Source organism: Haliotis asinina, chromosome 10 (genome assembly GCF_037392515.1).
Source record: "Haliotis asinina isolate JCU_RB_2024 chromosome 10, JCU_Hal_asi_v2, whole genome shotgun sequence".
Taxonomy (NCBI): domain Eukaryota; kingdom Metazoa; phylum Mollusca; class Gastropoda; order Lepetellida; family Haliotidae; genus Haliotis; species Haliotis asinina.
In genome coordinates this window covers 52296180-52313544 of record NC_090289.1, presented here as the reverse complement: position 1 = coordinate 52313544, position 17365 = coordinate 52296180, and the positions used below count along the sequence as shown (strand labels likewise).

Here is a 17365-nt window from a genome sequence, read left to right as displayed (position 1 = left end):
CATCGGTCATTCACAACAATAATTATATCATCGGTTGTCCATTATAGAATGTTATCATCGGTTGTCCATTATAGAAATATACCATCGGGCGTCCGTTATACAACCATATCATCGGCTGTCCATTATACAACCATATCATCGGTCGTCCATTATACAACCATATCATCGGTTGTCCATCATAGAAATATACCATCGGGCGTCCGTTATACAACCATATCATCGGTTGTCCATTATAGAAATATACCATCGGGCGTCCGTTATACAACCACATCATCGGTCGTCCGTTATACAACCATATCATCGGCTGTCCATTATACAACCATATCATCGGTTGTCCATCATAGAAATATACCATCGGGCGTCCGTTATACAACCATATCATCGGCTGTCCATCATAGAAATATACCATCGGGCGTCCGTTATACAACCATACCATCGGTTGTCCATCATAGAAATATACCATCGGGCGTCCGTTATACAACCATATCATCGGTTGTCCATCATAGAAATATACCATCGGGCGTCCGTTATACAACCATATCATCGGTTGTCCATTATAGAAATATACCATCGGGCGTCCGTTATACAACCATATCATCGGTCGTCCATTATACAACCATATCATCGGCTGTCCATTATACAACCATATCATCGGCTGTCCATCATAGAAATATACCATCGGGCGTCCGTTATACAACCATATCATCGGCTGTCCATCATAGAAATATACCATCGGGCGTCCGTTATACAACCATATCATCGGTTGTCCATCATAGAAATATACCATCGGGCGTCCGTTATACAACCATATCATCGGTTGTCCATTATAGAAATATACCATCGGGCGTCCGTTATACAACCATATCATCGGCTGTCCATTATACAACCATATCATCGGTTGTCCATCATAGAAATATACCATCGGGCGTCCATTATACAACCATATCATCGGTTGTCCATCATAGAAATATACCATCGGGCGTCCGTTATACAACCATATCATCGGCTGTCCATCATAGAAATATACCATCGGGCGTCCGTTATACAACCATACCATCGGTTGTCCATCATAGAAATATACCATCGGGCGTCCGTTATACAACCATATCATCGGTTGTCCATCATAGAAATATACCATCGGGCGTCCGTTATACAACCATATCATCGGTTGTCCATTATAGAAATATACCATCGGGCGCCCATTATACAACCATATCATCGGCTGTCCATTATACAACCATATCATCGGTTGTCCATTACAGAAATATACCATCGGGCGTCCATTATACAACCATATCATTGGCTGTCCATTATAGAACTATATCATCGGTTGTCCATCACAGAACTGTGGCGTTTCATTATAGAATAATATCACTGGCTGTCCATTATAGAATCTTATCATCGGTTGTCCATTACAGAATCATGTCTCATTGGCAGCCCTCTATTGAATTTTATCATCGGCTGTCCATTACAAAATCTTATCATCTGTTGTCCGTTATATAACCATATAATTGGTTGTCCATTATAGAATCAAATCATCGGCTGTTCATTGTGGAATCACATCATCGGCTGTTCATTATAGAATTATGTCATCGGCTGTCCATGATCGAATCATTTTATCGGCAGCACATTGTCAAATCAAATCATCGGTTGCCCATCATGTTAACGCTTGACAGTCTATTTCTTACATCATCCGTTATCCTGCATAGAATCCACTAATCGACTATCCATCATAGAAACCAATTAAATCTTGATCGTAATAAAAGCAACAAATAAATACTTTACGTAACCATAGGAAATCTCGAGTGTTATGTGCATCCAACTAAACACAGCGTGTACGTGTGAGTCGAAATCAAACAGTGATGACACCAGGTGTTTGCGAGGTGAGCTTATCGCCAATGGCATCAGTCAAGGCAATGAGACCTTGAATACTGTAACCCTCTAAAACATCCAGCAAAGTCATATAACAGAATCACTTGAGAAAGGGCTTACTTGCTTATCCCAAAATTATGAAAGTGGACACTAAGGCTGAATATACATAAAAAGAACAACCAAATAGACACTGACAAATCTTTCGCTAAAAGAACGTGTTTTCAGCTGAAATTCATTCTGTGACTGCAAATGACTTCATCAGTTCAGAAAATTTACCAAAGCTGGGCTGTATGAGTGACTGTGTTCCAGTCCCTGAAACAGTATTTTCCGACCTGTTCACTCCTGTCTGAAATGGTGTACCCCATGCGTAAAGCAAGTCTATATTGACGATATATATATATGGTCTCCTATCCAGCAGTTTTCTTGTCCCTTTTCGCTATTAATGTAGTTGCTTGCTTCGATCAAAATGATATATTTTAGAGACTGAGCGTTAGTCTATATGAGCACCGACAGCTGCCCTCGGAGCCGACCACACCTGGGACCAGTGCGAAGATACCTATAATACTCAACACTGATGAAATCCGAGAATTTTTGTCAACATAGTAATTATTTCGGTCGTCATCTGCACGACCCTTATAACAGTCGGCAAAGAAGCGGGGAGATGTGCCGCTTTTGTTATACAACAAACGCATTTGTGGGTTCAGATTATTTACATAGCGAGTTGTTAGTGCCTCCCCAGATTGCTGCGGCACGTTCTCGTGCTAATGGTCAAAGTTTGAAAAAAGTGACACTGATTTTTTTTTCTCAAAAGACAAAATCCGCGGATGACGGTCGCCGACCAGTGAGAGTGGCAAGAACGGTGCGCTTTGTAAACGGCAATGCTAGTGTTCCACTGCTGAGAAACACTGTCAGAGGAGGTGCATGTGTTCTAAATGTGTATTTGAATATGAAATGGCCAAGATCATATCACTATCATCCACTGTTTGAGCCAGGGCTTGGCTTTCCCTATCATAGACAACTTTATTACTCTCGGGAAATGTTCTACATAAACAGTTTGTTAACAAATTAACAAAAACATATCGGTCAGTTTCATATGAGTGTTGTTTTGGAGCGCATTAATTCTTTTGCGGCAAGGATTGAGCTTGAAGTAACACCATGAGTGTTTTGAAAAATTGGGCTCGAACCGGATCAGTGTGTAAGACCGAAGTACATCCATGTCTTCGTCATAAGCTAAGAGGGCAAAACTATTTCGTCACAAAATATAACCCAGTCGCAATTTCAATCATTTAAATTGATTGCACGTTAGTTTTATTTCACTTCAAGCATGTTTTATCAGTCGGTAACTGCTACAGAATCTGGTGCAGAATATGGTTGAAGGTATTCATGAATTCCTTACAACACATAACACGATGAGGAGCGAAACCTCCGCAATCCGATTTGTACCATTCCTAATACATGTGTTTGGACCAAGAAGTGTCCAGATGGATGTCTAAAGGGAACTCGTCTGTATCTGATAAATTACGAAATTCAAAAGTAAATGACTTACCCGACTTTACGGAACAATGAATATGATTCCGAGACTCGTAGTAGACCCAATCAAAACCCGATTCCACAGCGAGGCGCGCGAGCATACCATATTTGGCTCTGTCTTTATCCGAGGTGGTGATATCTACAGCTCTGCCCTCATAATGTAGAGAATCCTTTGAGTGAGTGCCATCCTCATCCCATGCCTCGGTGACCCGCAGCTTGACTCCCGGCCACTGGTTCATCACCGATATCGCCAACATATTCAGCTTCTCTTTACAACGCTGAAACATACAATTACAACATAAAACACTGCCCAGGGTAGCAGTAATGGTAAAAACACACAAACTCTCATTGGACCGACTCTGCAATAGAAGAAGTGATTTGCGTAAAATGTTAACCTGGGTCAATCACTGGATCTTTAGGTCGGTTTTCAGTTTTGATTCACAAACCTCAACATGACCAAAATGTTTAAATGTGGGCTCAATCCTACTAAATTGGCAAATGAATAACCCAAGCAAGGTATGTATACATGCGTCTTTATCATGAGTATTTCTATTCGTGTTCATGCAACTACATCCACTAGACGATTCTATTGATTACGAAGTAGCAATAAAACATACACGAAATATTTATGAATGATTGAAGATATCAAATTTTTAGCAGAACATATCTTAAAGATCAGGACTTTTTACGGATTGTTTAAAGACTACATGTTCCGTCACTTAATTTCAAGGAATGTTTCTTTGTTTTGTATCTCAATAAATCCGTAACATGGAAAACTATATCCATTAAAGGAAGAACATGAGTCTTGGTATAAGACAGATGAGCACTGATCTCCAGTAAAGAAAAGTGAAAAACGTTGGGTAAACCGCCTCACTGGATCTCGGGTAATTGACGTGATGTTGAGTTATCACTTTTCTATTTTGAGCTATAATTACAGTAAAATGCATAGATATTTGTAATTTTAGGGAAATGCATTCAGTCATTTGTTACGTGTCATGTACTACAGCAGCCCTTTATCTGTAAACTGATTCAGTGTTTCCTCGTTGACATAGCATCAAGACAACGGATTTAGCTTTCAGTTGCAGTTTTCATCTGTCGTATGACCCTAACGGCGAAATGAACGTTCATTATGTCCCGTATTATATTTGGCTGTCCTCGGTCTGGCTAACCTCGTGTAGACATGGGGAATAAAGAAAGCTTTAGGTGCTATATAATGGAACGAGGTCAGACCTGGACGGACACGCGTTATATACCATTGCATTCCTCAACTGAAGTTATTGGCATTAAATCCCCTGGTTTAGGGTTGGTCCGTGTTGCCCCGATATGCCCTAGTGTAGAACATGGTAACAAGGTTACATTTACAGCCATGGGTCTATAAATGGTACCGACACTCAATGTCATGGTTGGTGGTCTTCCTGATTATTGTCCATGGCTTTAAACAGGAAGATGTTATAACTGTTTCATGAATAGAAGCTTGAGTTTATCACACGCCTCAAATACTATTCTCTGTTTCATTTAGGCTAAAATATCTATAAAATGGGCTGAGACAGATCAGTTTTATTTTTAACATATTGACAGTATCGATCCCACCAGCGTTCTCGTTCTGTGGGGGCGGTGAAATAACTGAAGACCTGAGTTCGATTCCCCACTTGGTGTCAATCTTTGAAGCTCTCTGGGGTTCCCCGGTGTGATATTGCTAGAAAAGCTGCTTAGAACGATAGTGAGACTGACTCATTCACTCACTCCAGCTCTCTGGAGTTCCGTCATGTCCTTTTAAGCTGCTAATATGTTGAGAGTAGATCACTTTGTCAAAGTTTGGAGAAAGTTTAGTCACATGAAAAGCCGTTATTACTCTATTACACAGTCTCATAATACGGCGGTTCTCACTCCCAGAAATCCTGGCAAGCCGCTTGTTCATTTGAAACCAACAATGCATGTAATTCGAGACGTCGGGTTAATTTTCAAGTTCACTGGATCCCAAAGGAAACGCGAAAACCTAATAAAGTTCAACCGAGAAAGTCAACATTACGTAACTAAATATGCCCCTGGGGGTCATGAAAAACCGGAACAGCAAAAACGGACCGGGGCAAATCGATTATCGGAAGGCAACTATTATCCAAATTAACGTGTTTGTAAAGTGTCAAAAAGGTCACGACGGTTCACTCCTTTACCCATGATAAATCGATCCGCAGTGGCAACCTAGGGCGTGATACGCGTAAGGATACATTGGCATGGAGTGCTCAGGCCTTGATTCGACTGCTTTTATTAACCGGAAGCTAGCAACGAGCTGCTTGTTCAGTGATGACGAATGCGGATTTTAATTTCTTTCGAGAATGAAAAATTTCCCTTTAATTTAGAAGTTGTACTAAATTAGCTGGCATGCCTCAAGGTATGCCGTATGAGAGCCTTAAGAATAGCGGCGTAACCTAGAGATGGAGACACGGTGGGCCTCCTTCAAACCCATATGTGGTGTATACGAGTCAACCCCATAGGGCTAATCTCTACATGTCGTGCTTCCTACAGCGTATTCCAGTCCGGGCGTCAGGCATGTACATATCAACAAATATATTAACGCAGTCAGTTTGTAACAAATACGATACTGTGTGGGAATATTAATGGCATGTTTTAAGATTTCTTGAATACAGAAAAGGTCGAGTGACGTGTACAAAGTGTTCATTTCTTTCTGACAAGGACGTGTTTGTTCTGGAAAACATCTGGTTAAAACGTTACGCACAAAGTATGTGGACAATATATTCACATGTCAAATTATACACTGAAATAAACAAATACTTTGACATCTGCGAATATATAAGTTAAATCCCCTGTTGTGTATGTTGTAAAATATCAACAACGTAAGAAGGGGAGGTCTCTGGTTTAGCCATGTCTATTGGGAACATGAAATCTGGGGTCGGTTTTCACTGGTAAACACTGGTACGCTTTCTGAAGTCTGTCTCTTTTAAGATCGACCAACAAGCAGTCTGACAGCTATACAGAGCTTGTAAACACTCGAGCGAGAATTTCGTTTGCGCTCACACAACTGTAGTAGGGTGCAAGTCGCTTGAGAATTAATAAGACGTAACAAAGATTCGTCAGAACCGCGTTCTAACGAACGCTGCGGGTATAAACCGTGCCTTTTGCTAAATCGTCGACTTCATATTGACATTCCATACATCGATTACCTCCCCTGTAATGAGGAATTGTGTTACAAAGTGAAGCTAGATTGCAGATGTTTGAACTGTTTGGGGGTCTCAAAGAGGACCCCTTAGATGTAAACAAGAGATTGGGGGTTTTACAACCCTGCCATTGTTCAAACAGTGGTGGAGAAGTCCTGTCTGACCTTCTGCTCACTAACTTCCAACTCTGGCGCTCTCAACTGGCAAACACGCCAAACAACAAATTCGGACATTTTGACCGAGTGGCAATAAACTCAAATTTACAATCCACAGTTTGACCCCAGTTTGCACGGCTTGGATGAAAGACGTGTTATTGCACCCTTGAGTTTTGGGGTATGTGCTACCAAGACCGTACACACTATACACATTACACCTACGGTAACCTGGGCAGCCTAGCGCGCACAGCTTTCTTTTAGCCCTATCAGAGCACATACCTGCCGTGTATTTCATAAGTAACAGGTACGCGGGCAGGTTACACGTTTCTGGTTACACGTGCAGGGCATGTCCAGAGAGGTTGGGGATTCCGCAAATCTAGACTTTTGGGGCTGTTGCGTTTCAGTAAAACCCCATGTATTACCAAACATTTGGAGACGAATTTCTTGAACACTTTTCTCGCGTTTGTATTTTTCAAGATTAACTTAGCGAACATTAAGATTAATGTCGCATTGAAATGAAGCACAATGGGTGAGTGAGTGAGTAGTGGCTGCAATTTGGAACATAAAACAGAAACTGGGGGCCCTTGACTAATCCTCTGTATTATGCTTTACTTTTGCACAATTGTGCAGATGAGAGTGGCAATGACACGCTTTCACTATGAATGAATGAGACCGTTACAACGTTTGCCACACAACGACGACAGATAAGGGTCTTTGTTTCTCACAACCCAGTCACCCACTACACCGTGTTTACAACTTTAGCAACTCCAGAGTCAACTGTTGTCCAATTCAGCGTCTACGTCTCCAGCCGTCCCTGTGTTAGTAGGTTCTTCGTCTGTGTGATCCTTGTTAACCACCACAGAGAGTAGGTGTATTTCCTCGGCATAACTGGTTTAAATAACTGTCAACTATAGTCTTACAAGGCGATGTTAATGGCCCAAAGATGGGCGAACATGACGGACAGTCCGCGATTGTCATGGTCTCATAGATGTCGGCAACAACAGTTTATCTGTTTCCCGGCGGGCAGTTTGATGTTAATGGTAGAGTTATGTGGGAACTTTTCAATGAAAACAGACATGGCAATTTCAGCGGTGATGAGGAATGATACTAAGGTGCTGATTTGTGGAAAATTTGCTTGAACCTCTGCAATGATAACGGACATGGCAAATTATGTGATGAAGAATGGTGGAGCTGATTTGTGGAGATTTTGTTTGCTTGCACATCTGCATTGTTAACGGATATGGCGAAAACCCCTGATCCTGAAATATATTTTAGGTGTTTAGCTGATGACGCGTTTAAATATGTAGTAATAAGTTTATGAAAAACATTATTTGATATTTGTTAAAGGATAACTGATACTGATGTGCGTTAGTATCATAGGCATGTTATCTGATATCTGTAAGTAATATTCATATACTGTGGAATGATAAGTAAAAGTTGATACGTATGCGGGGTTGTTTCTGATAAATAGCTGATACGTATGCATGGTTTTCTGATGAATATAAGTCGATACGTTTGCAGGGTTTTCTGATAAATAGAAGCTGATATATATGCGGTTTAATAACCTGATACTAATGAATGGTAATTTGATAAATGTAAGTTAACGTTGCTTAGTAGTAATCTTAATATGCGTAAACATCCCTTGTTATCCCATGACAATACGCCAGTATGAGTGCTCTACTCATTTGGACCAAAACATTCTGTAAGACCGGCACAATGTATTAGTATCTTGGCATCTGACAAATAAAAACAAATATTAGTGCCAGGTATTAAGGGGAATAGAAGTAAGTTTACCTGACGAATATTGGTTAACATTACCGCTTGATTATATACCTGATTCTCGTGTATGATTGCATTGTCACTAACGTTTCTATTTCGCATTTACTTTCAATTTATTTCTTACTCCTAGTCGAGTAGGAAATACGCATTCGTGTCAGCCTTCACGAGGCAGTCCCATCGAAACAACTTAGACAAATAAAAATACATTTAATTAAGTTTATTGTTTAGGGGATGTTAAATGCCCAGAACAAAAATGAACTTAATTTACGAAACTGCCGCCACTTGATCAACTCAATCCCCTCAAATGACCAGCCACGTTACCAGTCACAGTTTCCAACTTTCCATATTTTCTCCCTCCCTACCCATGCTTTATGATGAGTTTTGATTGGCTAAGAGCCCGGCAATAAAGATACGGAGGCTCGAGAGGGTCGTAATATGGCAGGGTTATTGGCAAAATCTCCTCGAGCTTATCCCAAAGGAGAGCCGTGTAACTATTACTCACTCAGATCCTTGGCATGTCAGATTTTCTTTCTTAGGGGTGGTCAAAGATCCTTCTCACATTCTCAACTATTGTCAAATATTGCCACATGGGTGATAATGCAAAGACTGCCCAGTCGATACAATTTTTACAACATGCCCGCATGCCAGTATCGCAAATGAATGATACCATAAAACATACATCCGTTGTAGCAGAAATATGTAAACAGGTTATCGTATCAATTTTATAAAGCAAGACAAACGTATAACTGGTGAAATTTCGTGAAAGGGAGAAGTGTTGAAATTAGCGACGGCAGTCTTTCTACCCACAATATACGTCGTGTTAATACATAATATATTCCAGGTTGTCATACTTCATTGTACTAGATGAAACTAAATTTCCAGTGATTTGAATACAAACCGTGTGTGAGTAGGTTAAAATTCAACATATAGGCACAAGTCTTTGCAAGTGAAGATATTCATACAAGTCGTTTTACACCAAACCATTCTCCCAATAAATTGGCGGGTGATGCTCCCCACCGTGTATACGTGTTATGTGAATATGTTAGGACTTGAAAATAAACGCGCAAAAGTAGTCGCCAGTCCGGTGTCAGGGTGCGAGAATGTCCGTATATTTTGATAGGCCTGTTTTTCTCTTAACTAAAGATTTCACATATATGTGGGTTATTCTCACCAAGTGATGATAATGTGCTAACACTTCCCTTAATTATACGTCCTATTCAAAGCGGCTCCTTTCCCTTTATGTATAATGTCCTTTGTGTATACAAGACTATATCAAACGCAAATAACAATCCCTCTTTTTCCTGTAAAACAAAATTTCACGCATGCGTGTGTTTCACTGTACATAAACACTTGTAATGTTGTGATATGCATCACCTATAGTACGTTCAGTAGGGAGGAGAAGTTTAAGGCTATTTAATACGGACTAACCCGTCGTATTCTTCAACAATTAACATGAACATCCCTACACAAGAGTGAACGTAAGGTTTAACGTTTATAAGGTATTCAGCAAGGTGTAGCGTTAGTAAGGTCTTCAATAAAGTGGAATATGGTGTGCACTCAGGGGTAGTGTTCATAAGATGTGCAATAAGGTGGAGCGTTTATAAGGTGGGTGATAAACGGGTATAAGGTTTGCACTAAGGGGTAGTGTTCAAAAGGGGTTTAGTAAAGTGAATAGTTTATATGGTCGGCGATAAGGTGTAACGGATAAATTGTGCTCTTATGTGTAGCGTTTATATGGTGTTAAAAAAAACAACGTAGCGTTAATAAAGTGGACAATAAGGCGTAGAGTTAATATGGTGTTCAGTAAGGTCCGGCGTTAATAAGGTGTGCAATAAGTGTATACGGTATTCAATAAGGTTTAAATCGCTCCTGAGTATTACGAAACGAGATATTTTCGTGTCTATTATTTTATTTTGCTGTTAAGGAAAATACGGACAGATTTATTTCAAGGACAACTGTGAACCGCGGCCGTTTACTTCTTAACCTGCAATCTTCTGTGACGATCTCTATGCAACTGTTCATGCTAAACTCGCACACCTTTCCGTCATTCAGTGTCCGAAAGATTCCACAGTAAGGTAATTTTAAAGATTCTTGGGGTCAACATCGTGTTCCGTTAACTGCATCGTAACTTGACTAATCGTAACCTGAATAATCAAACACGGGAATAAGGAGCTGAAAATATCTCACCTAACTCAGGTACCTTATCCCCAGTACATACCATTGTCATGTTGTAGTATATCTCAACCCAGTACGTTCATTATGCATCACACTCACAACAATGGCTCAAGAAGGTTTACCTAACACCTAGTTCCCATCTAATACAACGGGGATGTTTGTCACTATTTCGGTCGGACAGATCGGGACGGCTCATTTGCAATCATTCTCGAACTAGGATCACAGGATCATGTATACGTGTTTAGTTCGACATGTACTGAAGCCTTAACCTCTCCTCACCATACGGTAACATGTGGCGACAGAAGAATCGGATCACCACAAAGGCAGAAGAAATTGAAATTCGGTATATAGTGACTAAATCTGGAAGACTGGAAGATCAAAGCACTTTCGCCGAACAGCCGCAGTAAGCTGGAAGGGACATATTTAAAGCAGCATGTTCGAAACGTGTAAACCAATTTTTTAGCTCCTGTATTAGTACATAATTCTCTCATTTTTATTCAAGGGCAGTTTTCTGGATCACAAGCAGTGCCAGACGCTGACTTATTTCCGTCCGAAGACTTCAACATTCCGGTATTATCGGGTTTCAGCGTTATTAAATAGTGAGTTTTTCAGGTAAGTAAAGCAGAACATAATCTCAAGTCCTTCAAGAGGGAGAAACTTATATTATTGACAATTTTCCTTTACCAGGTGACGGTAGAGACCGGCGTATTACCAGCTGGCTTTCTACTGAAAGCACCCGGGTACTGAGTGCTCATGGGTAATCCTACCCGTTTGAGTGTGGCTCTAAATGCCATCGTTATTGTACTGCTCCCGAAACGCCGCCCAAACTCGGACAAAAGTTGAAAAGTTGCAATTTCTTTGTTTTCCGCCCAGACAAACCCCAATATTGACTCTGGACTGATGGTAAATAATTCTCTTTTAAGGCAAAATACTTCCATTGAAAGTTCGATAACTGCGTAAGCACCTTTAATACTAAGCAAATTGGTGAAATAAGTGCGGCTCTTCACATGTTTGAACGCGGTGTAATGTGATATAAGTTAGAGTCAGTCTCGGTCTGACTTGATTGTCGCAATCCGCTCTAAGTATATCGACTTCAGCACACTCTTACCTGAACGGCAAACAGCGGATGAGCAGAGTGTTTCATGGCTATGTTGTTTGGGACAATTACGTAAGACTGCGTTGTTGACTGTGTTTTATAAGGGCGTCACAACTAAATAAGAAGATTCATCTATTGAAATAAGTATCGATGATATCACATATTTGTTGTATTTCAAATCAACATGGCTGACAGTCCTAACTAGACTCACGTCCTGCACGAATTCACGTTCTCAAATATTTACACGATAGGCTTTCTGGTTTTGCGTTAACTGTAAATCAATGATTTATTAGCTCACTCATGAGGTAAAACGTCGTTATGTTTACACGTTGAATGTGGCGGATATGGTGGAAGTTGCATCTTTTGTTCAGCTATAATTCAACTTTTCGAGTTCCAATGTATCATTACTGCGAAGTCGTGAAATAAACATCGAATGTACAGTCAACTCAAACAGTACGTTTCCCAACCCTCTCCCCTCTGAAATAATAGTTGCACTGTGTGTCAAAAGCACAATATCAGTTTCAAAGGACGCAATATTTTGTCCACCACCACCACCAGCAGCAGCAGCATCATCTTCTTCTTCTTCTTCTTCTTCTTCTTCTTCTTCATCATCATCATCATCATCATCATCATCATCGCCATCATCTTCTTCTTCACCACCACTTTGGGACAATGAATTCCTCCAGCAGCAACAGTTAATTCAAAGAATTGTCCTAACTGAGTTATTATTATTACGAGCGTACGTGTCGTATCATCATCATCATCATATTGCTATGATTAATACACTTTATCTTCATTATCACTATTGATTCTGACAGAAATAATTCACTTCGTATTGCACAAATGAAGATGTTGACACAGGGCCTATCATTAGCAGAACTTTCGATACGGTTGGCAGTCAGTCCTACTAATCTGGCCTGTCCGAGAGCCAGTGCGAACTGACCACCATATTGCCGTGTGGTTTATTTCACGTGGCCCATATTCTGACCAATGATCCGAGATCGGCGGAGAATCGGTGACCGCGAGGTTATCTTGGTAAACGTATCCATATGCAGCAAGTGAACGACTCTATTCGAAATGATAGATCACCCTCAGTGACAAATATGAAATTCATGACAATACCAGCTCATGGGTCCACACCTCGTATATCATAGCTCATAAATAACCTTACATGTTGAAACGCTTAGTAGCTCTGAAATATACCCGATATACCCGATATTACACAGAAACTACTGATGTCCCAAAGTCGTGTGATAGTGTGCAACCATGACTGAAATTAACGCACAGAATAATCATATAAAACTGACAATCATTTTCACGAGTCACACTACATCGTGTATGTTTGTTTGTTTGTTTGTTTAACGCCGCAGCATTATCATAGCAATATGACGGCGATCTGTAGATTATCGAGTCTGAACAATCCACTGGTTGACATCATGAGCATCAAACTAAGCAACAGGGATGCTGTTAAGAAGCAAAATGTCTTCAGGAATTTCATTTAACAAAATACTTTGGGAGAAATCTCTGTAATGCCCTTGAGCATGAGTGAGTGGGGATATCATTACATTACGCCGGGTAATCGAAACTGAGCAGCAAGTCCAAAGGGTTGATAGCATAAGCATATTTCGGGTAACTAGGGAGGACCATAAGTAATACATTGCACTTAAGAGTTTCTTATGATTTACTGATTCTTGTTTGCAACGGCGTCTCAATACTCGTTCCTGGCCCTGTATCAGGTCAATAGTAAAGGGCCAAGAAGCTGCCCTGAAAGGTCGTTACAGACAGGAAAGTAGTGGTTATACGTGAATGCTTCATGCCTTCACCTTCCCAAACTTGTAAATGCCTATCAAAGACTTGATTCAGTTTACGATCAACGCCATGTTCAACGTCCTTTCAGCAGCAGGCTGACAAAATGGTATCACCGATGCTGACTATACCGGAGTTACAACCGCACTCCGACTCACACTTACGACTTCCCTTCCATTTGTCTGTTATGGCATGTCTCCCAGTTTGACCACACAACCCGATTACCAACTCTACGCCTCAGCATTTGCAAAATCAAAACTAGTGACATTCGGTCTTCCCATCACCCGTTATCTACAAATGAAACAAAACTTAGCTGTTATATACCTTTTAATATATTCCCCTCCTGAGCCGACAATCACGCCTAAATCCCCGCTCCTCCCACACAGGTGAAACGACGTTCCCGATGGGGCAGGGAAACTTACCTTTCCCGCGAGGCGGATCATACTACATTCCTCACAGCTGATTTCAACAAAGCCATTTCTAACCAGCTCGTAATGCCGGTATTTACACGGGGTGTTTGTATACTATTAGGGAACTATTGTTCAATTGTCTAAGAGCTTAACTCCGCCAGTCAACGGCGGAATGTCCCGCAAGAAAGTTGTTGCGCCAATAGCCTTGATTCACCCTCTAAGTAGGACCCTACTTCGTGTGATCGCTGTATCATACGTCTGATAAATGGAACTTTTGTTTATTGTCATTCACTATTTCGTTCTGTTACAGGAAGCGATTAAGAAACAGCACGTATTCCGTATTGTGAGAATCCCCGTGCGGTGGCCCGACACACCGGGGTCATCTGGCCAGTCAGAGCTGTCTGTGTCACGGTATCAGTGTAGACAGTTCGAATCGGTACATCAAATTTATCTAGAAACTAAACCGTATTGTCCAATATGTTTTCAACCGATTCTAAAGAAGGCAATCATCAAGGTTATGTTTGAGGTATTTTTATCTAAACAGACTAATGAATTTGTCCATGCGTCGATTTTTCAAAAAGTCTGACTGGAATTGTACTCCCCATTCTCTTTCTCAAAAGTATCGTGAAGAAAGCATTTACCAGGTATAATTAAAAATAGAATACATTTCATAAAAATAGTTTTGTTTGACAAAGTGACAGAGGTGGATGAAAGTGACTTATTAATCGTGAAGAATGGTTAAAATAACTTTGAATCCGTTTTTTATCTGATTGGATAATTCTACAAGGCAAGAGAATCAACTGATTGATTTGCCTGAGTTGGCTGAGCATGTATAAAGCCATGTTCTTCTGTGGCGTGTTCGAAAAATAAATGAAAGTGTTTACTCCCCTGGAAGCACAAAATACAATTTGAATAATAAATGATTAATTGTATTTACTACCCCATGGTCAGTGATTTGAGAACCACAGTTATCATATTTTATCTGTGATTCGGGTTTTGCTGTCTACTTCACTGAAACCCAACTTTTCGTTATTTTGTTAAGTCATTGTTTGTTTCTGGCACTTCTTCAGCATTAAAAATCTTATTATGTTCGTAATAGTAGTTAGAATGCCCAATCACACCTGATGAATTAGTTTACTTCTTTACATGACGCATAGATTAGCGGTCATGTTCCCTCTAGCATTAGTCATTAAGTTTATAAAAAGAATAATCCTTGCTTTTACTAAACTCATGTATATTTCTTTTGACCGAGACAAATTAAACGCTGTAAAATGCAGACGTGCCTTATTTTGTGGCATAATTCGCACAGCGATCCAACTTTTTAAATCCCCTGTTAACGTGATGATCCCAAAACAAAGTTCTGCTGTAAACGCGATGATCCTCTCCGGTTGTTCGCCATCACATCCCCAAACCGCACCACTATAGCCTAACAAACAACATTTCCCAAAGTCGTAACATTTCAGTCTCAGTCGCTGTGTTTGTCTACACGCTGAACTTTAGCGGCAATGAACGAAACACGCAAATCAGCTCGATCGGTATTTATACAAAGATTCAAATTTGAATGAAGTGCAGCAGCAGGATTTAAAAGCTGCAGAATGTTAACACTAGTTTTTGTAAGCGTCTGTTAACTATGTCTGGAAAATGTTTTGATATTTTTTCCTTAGTTTTAGTTGAAAACAACTGTGACGGATAGATACATTTTACAGAGACCCGTATCCACACAAACACACACTAGGCGTTTCAGGCGATAACGTGATAACGCTTGACGTTTATGGCGGCAATAATCCGAATGTATCGTGTTTATGAAATAATACTCGTGAGTGTCGGAGCCACAGACCTTAAACATTAGAACTTCTAGGCTAGTCCCAACATTGCGTCCACCTAAAGCATGAATGCGTCCTAGGGGCCGTTAATACGTGACTATGCTGGTCGCCAGGGCTGGCTCAGACATGTGACCCTACAGCCCCTTCCACAGAACACGACCCACTACCATGAAATCAGAAAATAACTAACTATTACTGCCAATCACTGAAAATTTGTGGCTTGGAATCTCCTGTGGCGAATAATTCATTCGTGTCGCTCCCTTGCTGCGACCCGACTTTCTCTCAGCTCGAATATGACTATCAGCAATTTTCTCTTAAAATTAAAAAAATACTATATTGCCTCGAGCAGTGGTCTCCTATGGCTGTCTGTTTCTACGTTGTTGTCGCTGCCGCTACCGCCAGCTCCAGATTCAGTTAGGTCTGAGTAGAACTCGGGGATGCACAGATTAACGACCACAACACGGTTTTCATTGAGATGGGTAACATGGAATTTAACGTCAATTGATCTGCACTTAAACGTGTAAACTGCTGTTGATAAATTTGATTCTTGATATTTTCCTATTCAAATTCTATCCAGTAACGATCTGGTATCACAACAAGGTACAATTTGATAATTATAAATGTTATTATGATTCTAACTGTATTCACGTAAAACAAGATCCACTTGAGTGATTTTGAATGTAATTTACACCTGTACAACATTTAACATCGCGTTCCAGACATAGTTTCCATAGTTAACAAGTGACGGTAACACTGTTAGAATAGAACTTACTTACAATGAAATTATGCAACTCTGAAATAAGGTAATACTGTATAACGGGCGAAAAATCCCCAACAATCAGCTGCACAATACCTATTGTTACCTGAGCGTTAATTAGGCACATACAGCACAGTTATGACCCCGGAATGACTTCTCAGTTCTACAGCACGGCTATGATGGGCCAGACTAACACAACCCCCACTGATTCACACTGCCATGGCCCAACAATGAAATTAGTCAATATGGAGGACGGGCACTTGTTAGTATAAACGTGTGTCTGAGGGTCTGAAGTGGATGCAATTCCTGCTCGGTCATGACACACAAGCTTGGGTATACACACTCACCAAACATGTTTCTGGTGTTGTTAACAAGCTACAACCAGACTGTGGTTTTTCGAAGAAAGGCTTAAAGGATGAGAGACGTTTCAGTTCTAAAGTTCAAGTTCATTTTGACATTTTATCTTTTTATAATGCGGAAACGAAAGTAAACATAAAAAGGTGCACAGCGCAATGACATAAAACAGCACACGCTGTCACACGTACACACTGTCATACACACTATGGCAGAATGACATACGCAAACACCGTGATAAACTGACACGCACGCAACCACGTACACTCACTCACTCACTCTATCAGTGTGGTCAGCGTCATCTAGCAGTGCCCGGGTCACGGTTTGGGGTCAAGGGGGTTACGGTGGGAGGGTGATGGTGTTGAAATACGTGAAGGTACGGACATAAGATCAACTGGTTAAACAATTTCATCGATTTTTGTCGGGTTTTAGTTA

The 17365-nt window shown here is 40.6% G+C and overlaps 1 protein-coding gene across 1 annotated transcript in view; it reads right to left on the bottom strand.

The window, feature by feature from the left end:
• Positions 1-17365, bottom strand: part of LOC137298271 (sonic hedgehog protein-like) — a 140300-nt gene that overhangs the window by 15400 nt on the left and 107535 nt on the right. The window contains exon 4 of the mRNA XM_067830452.1: positions 3419-3680. Within this exon, the coding sequence (XP_067686553.1) occupies positions 3419-3680 (262 nt within the window). The remainder of the gene's footprint in view (positions 1-3418; positions 3681-17365) is intronic.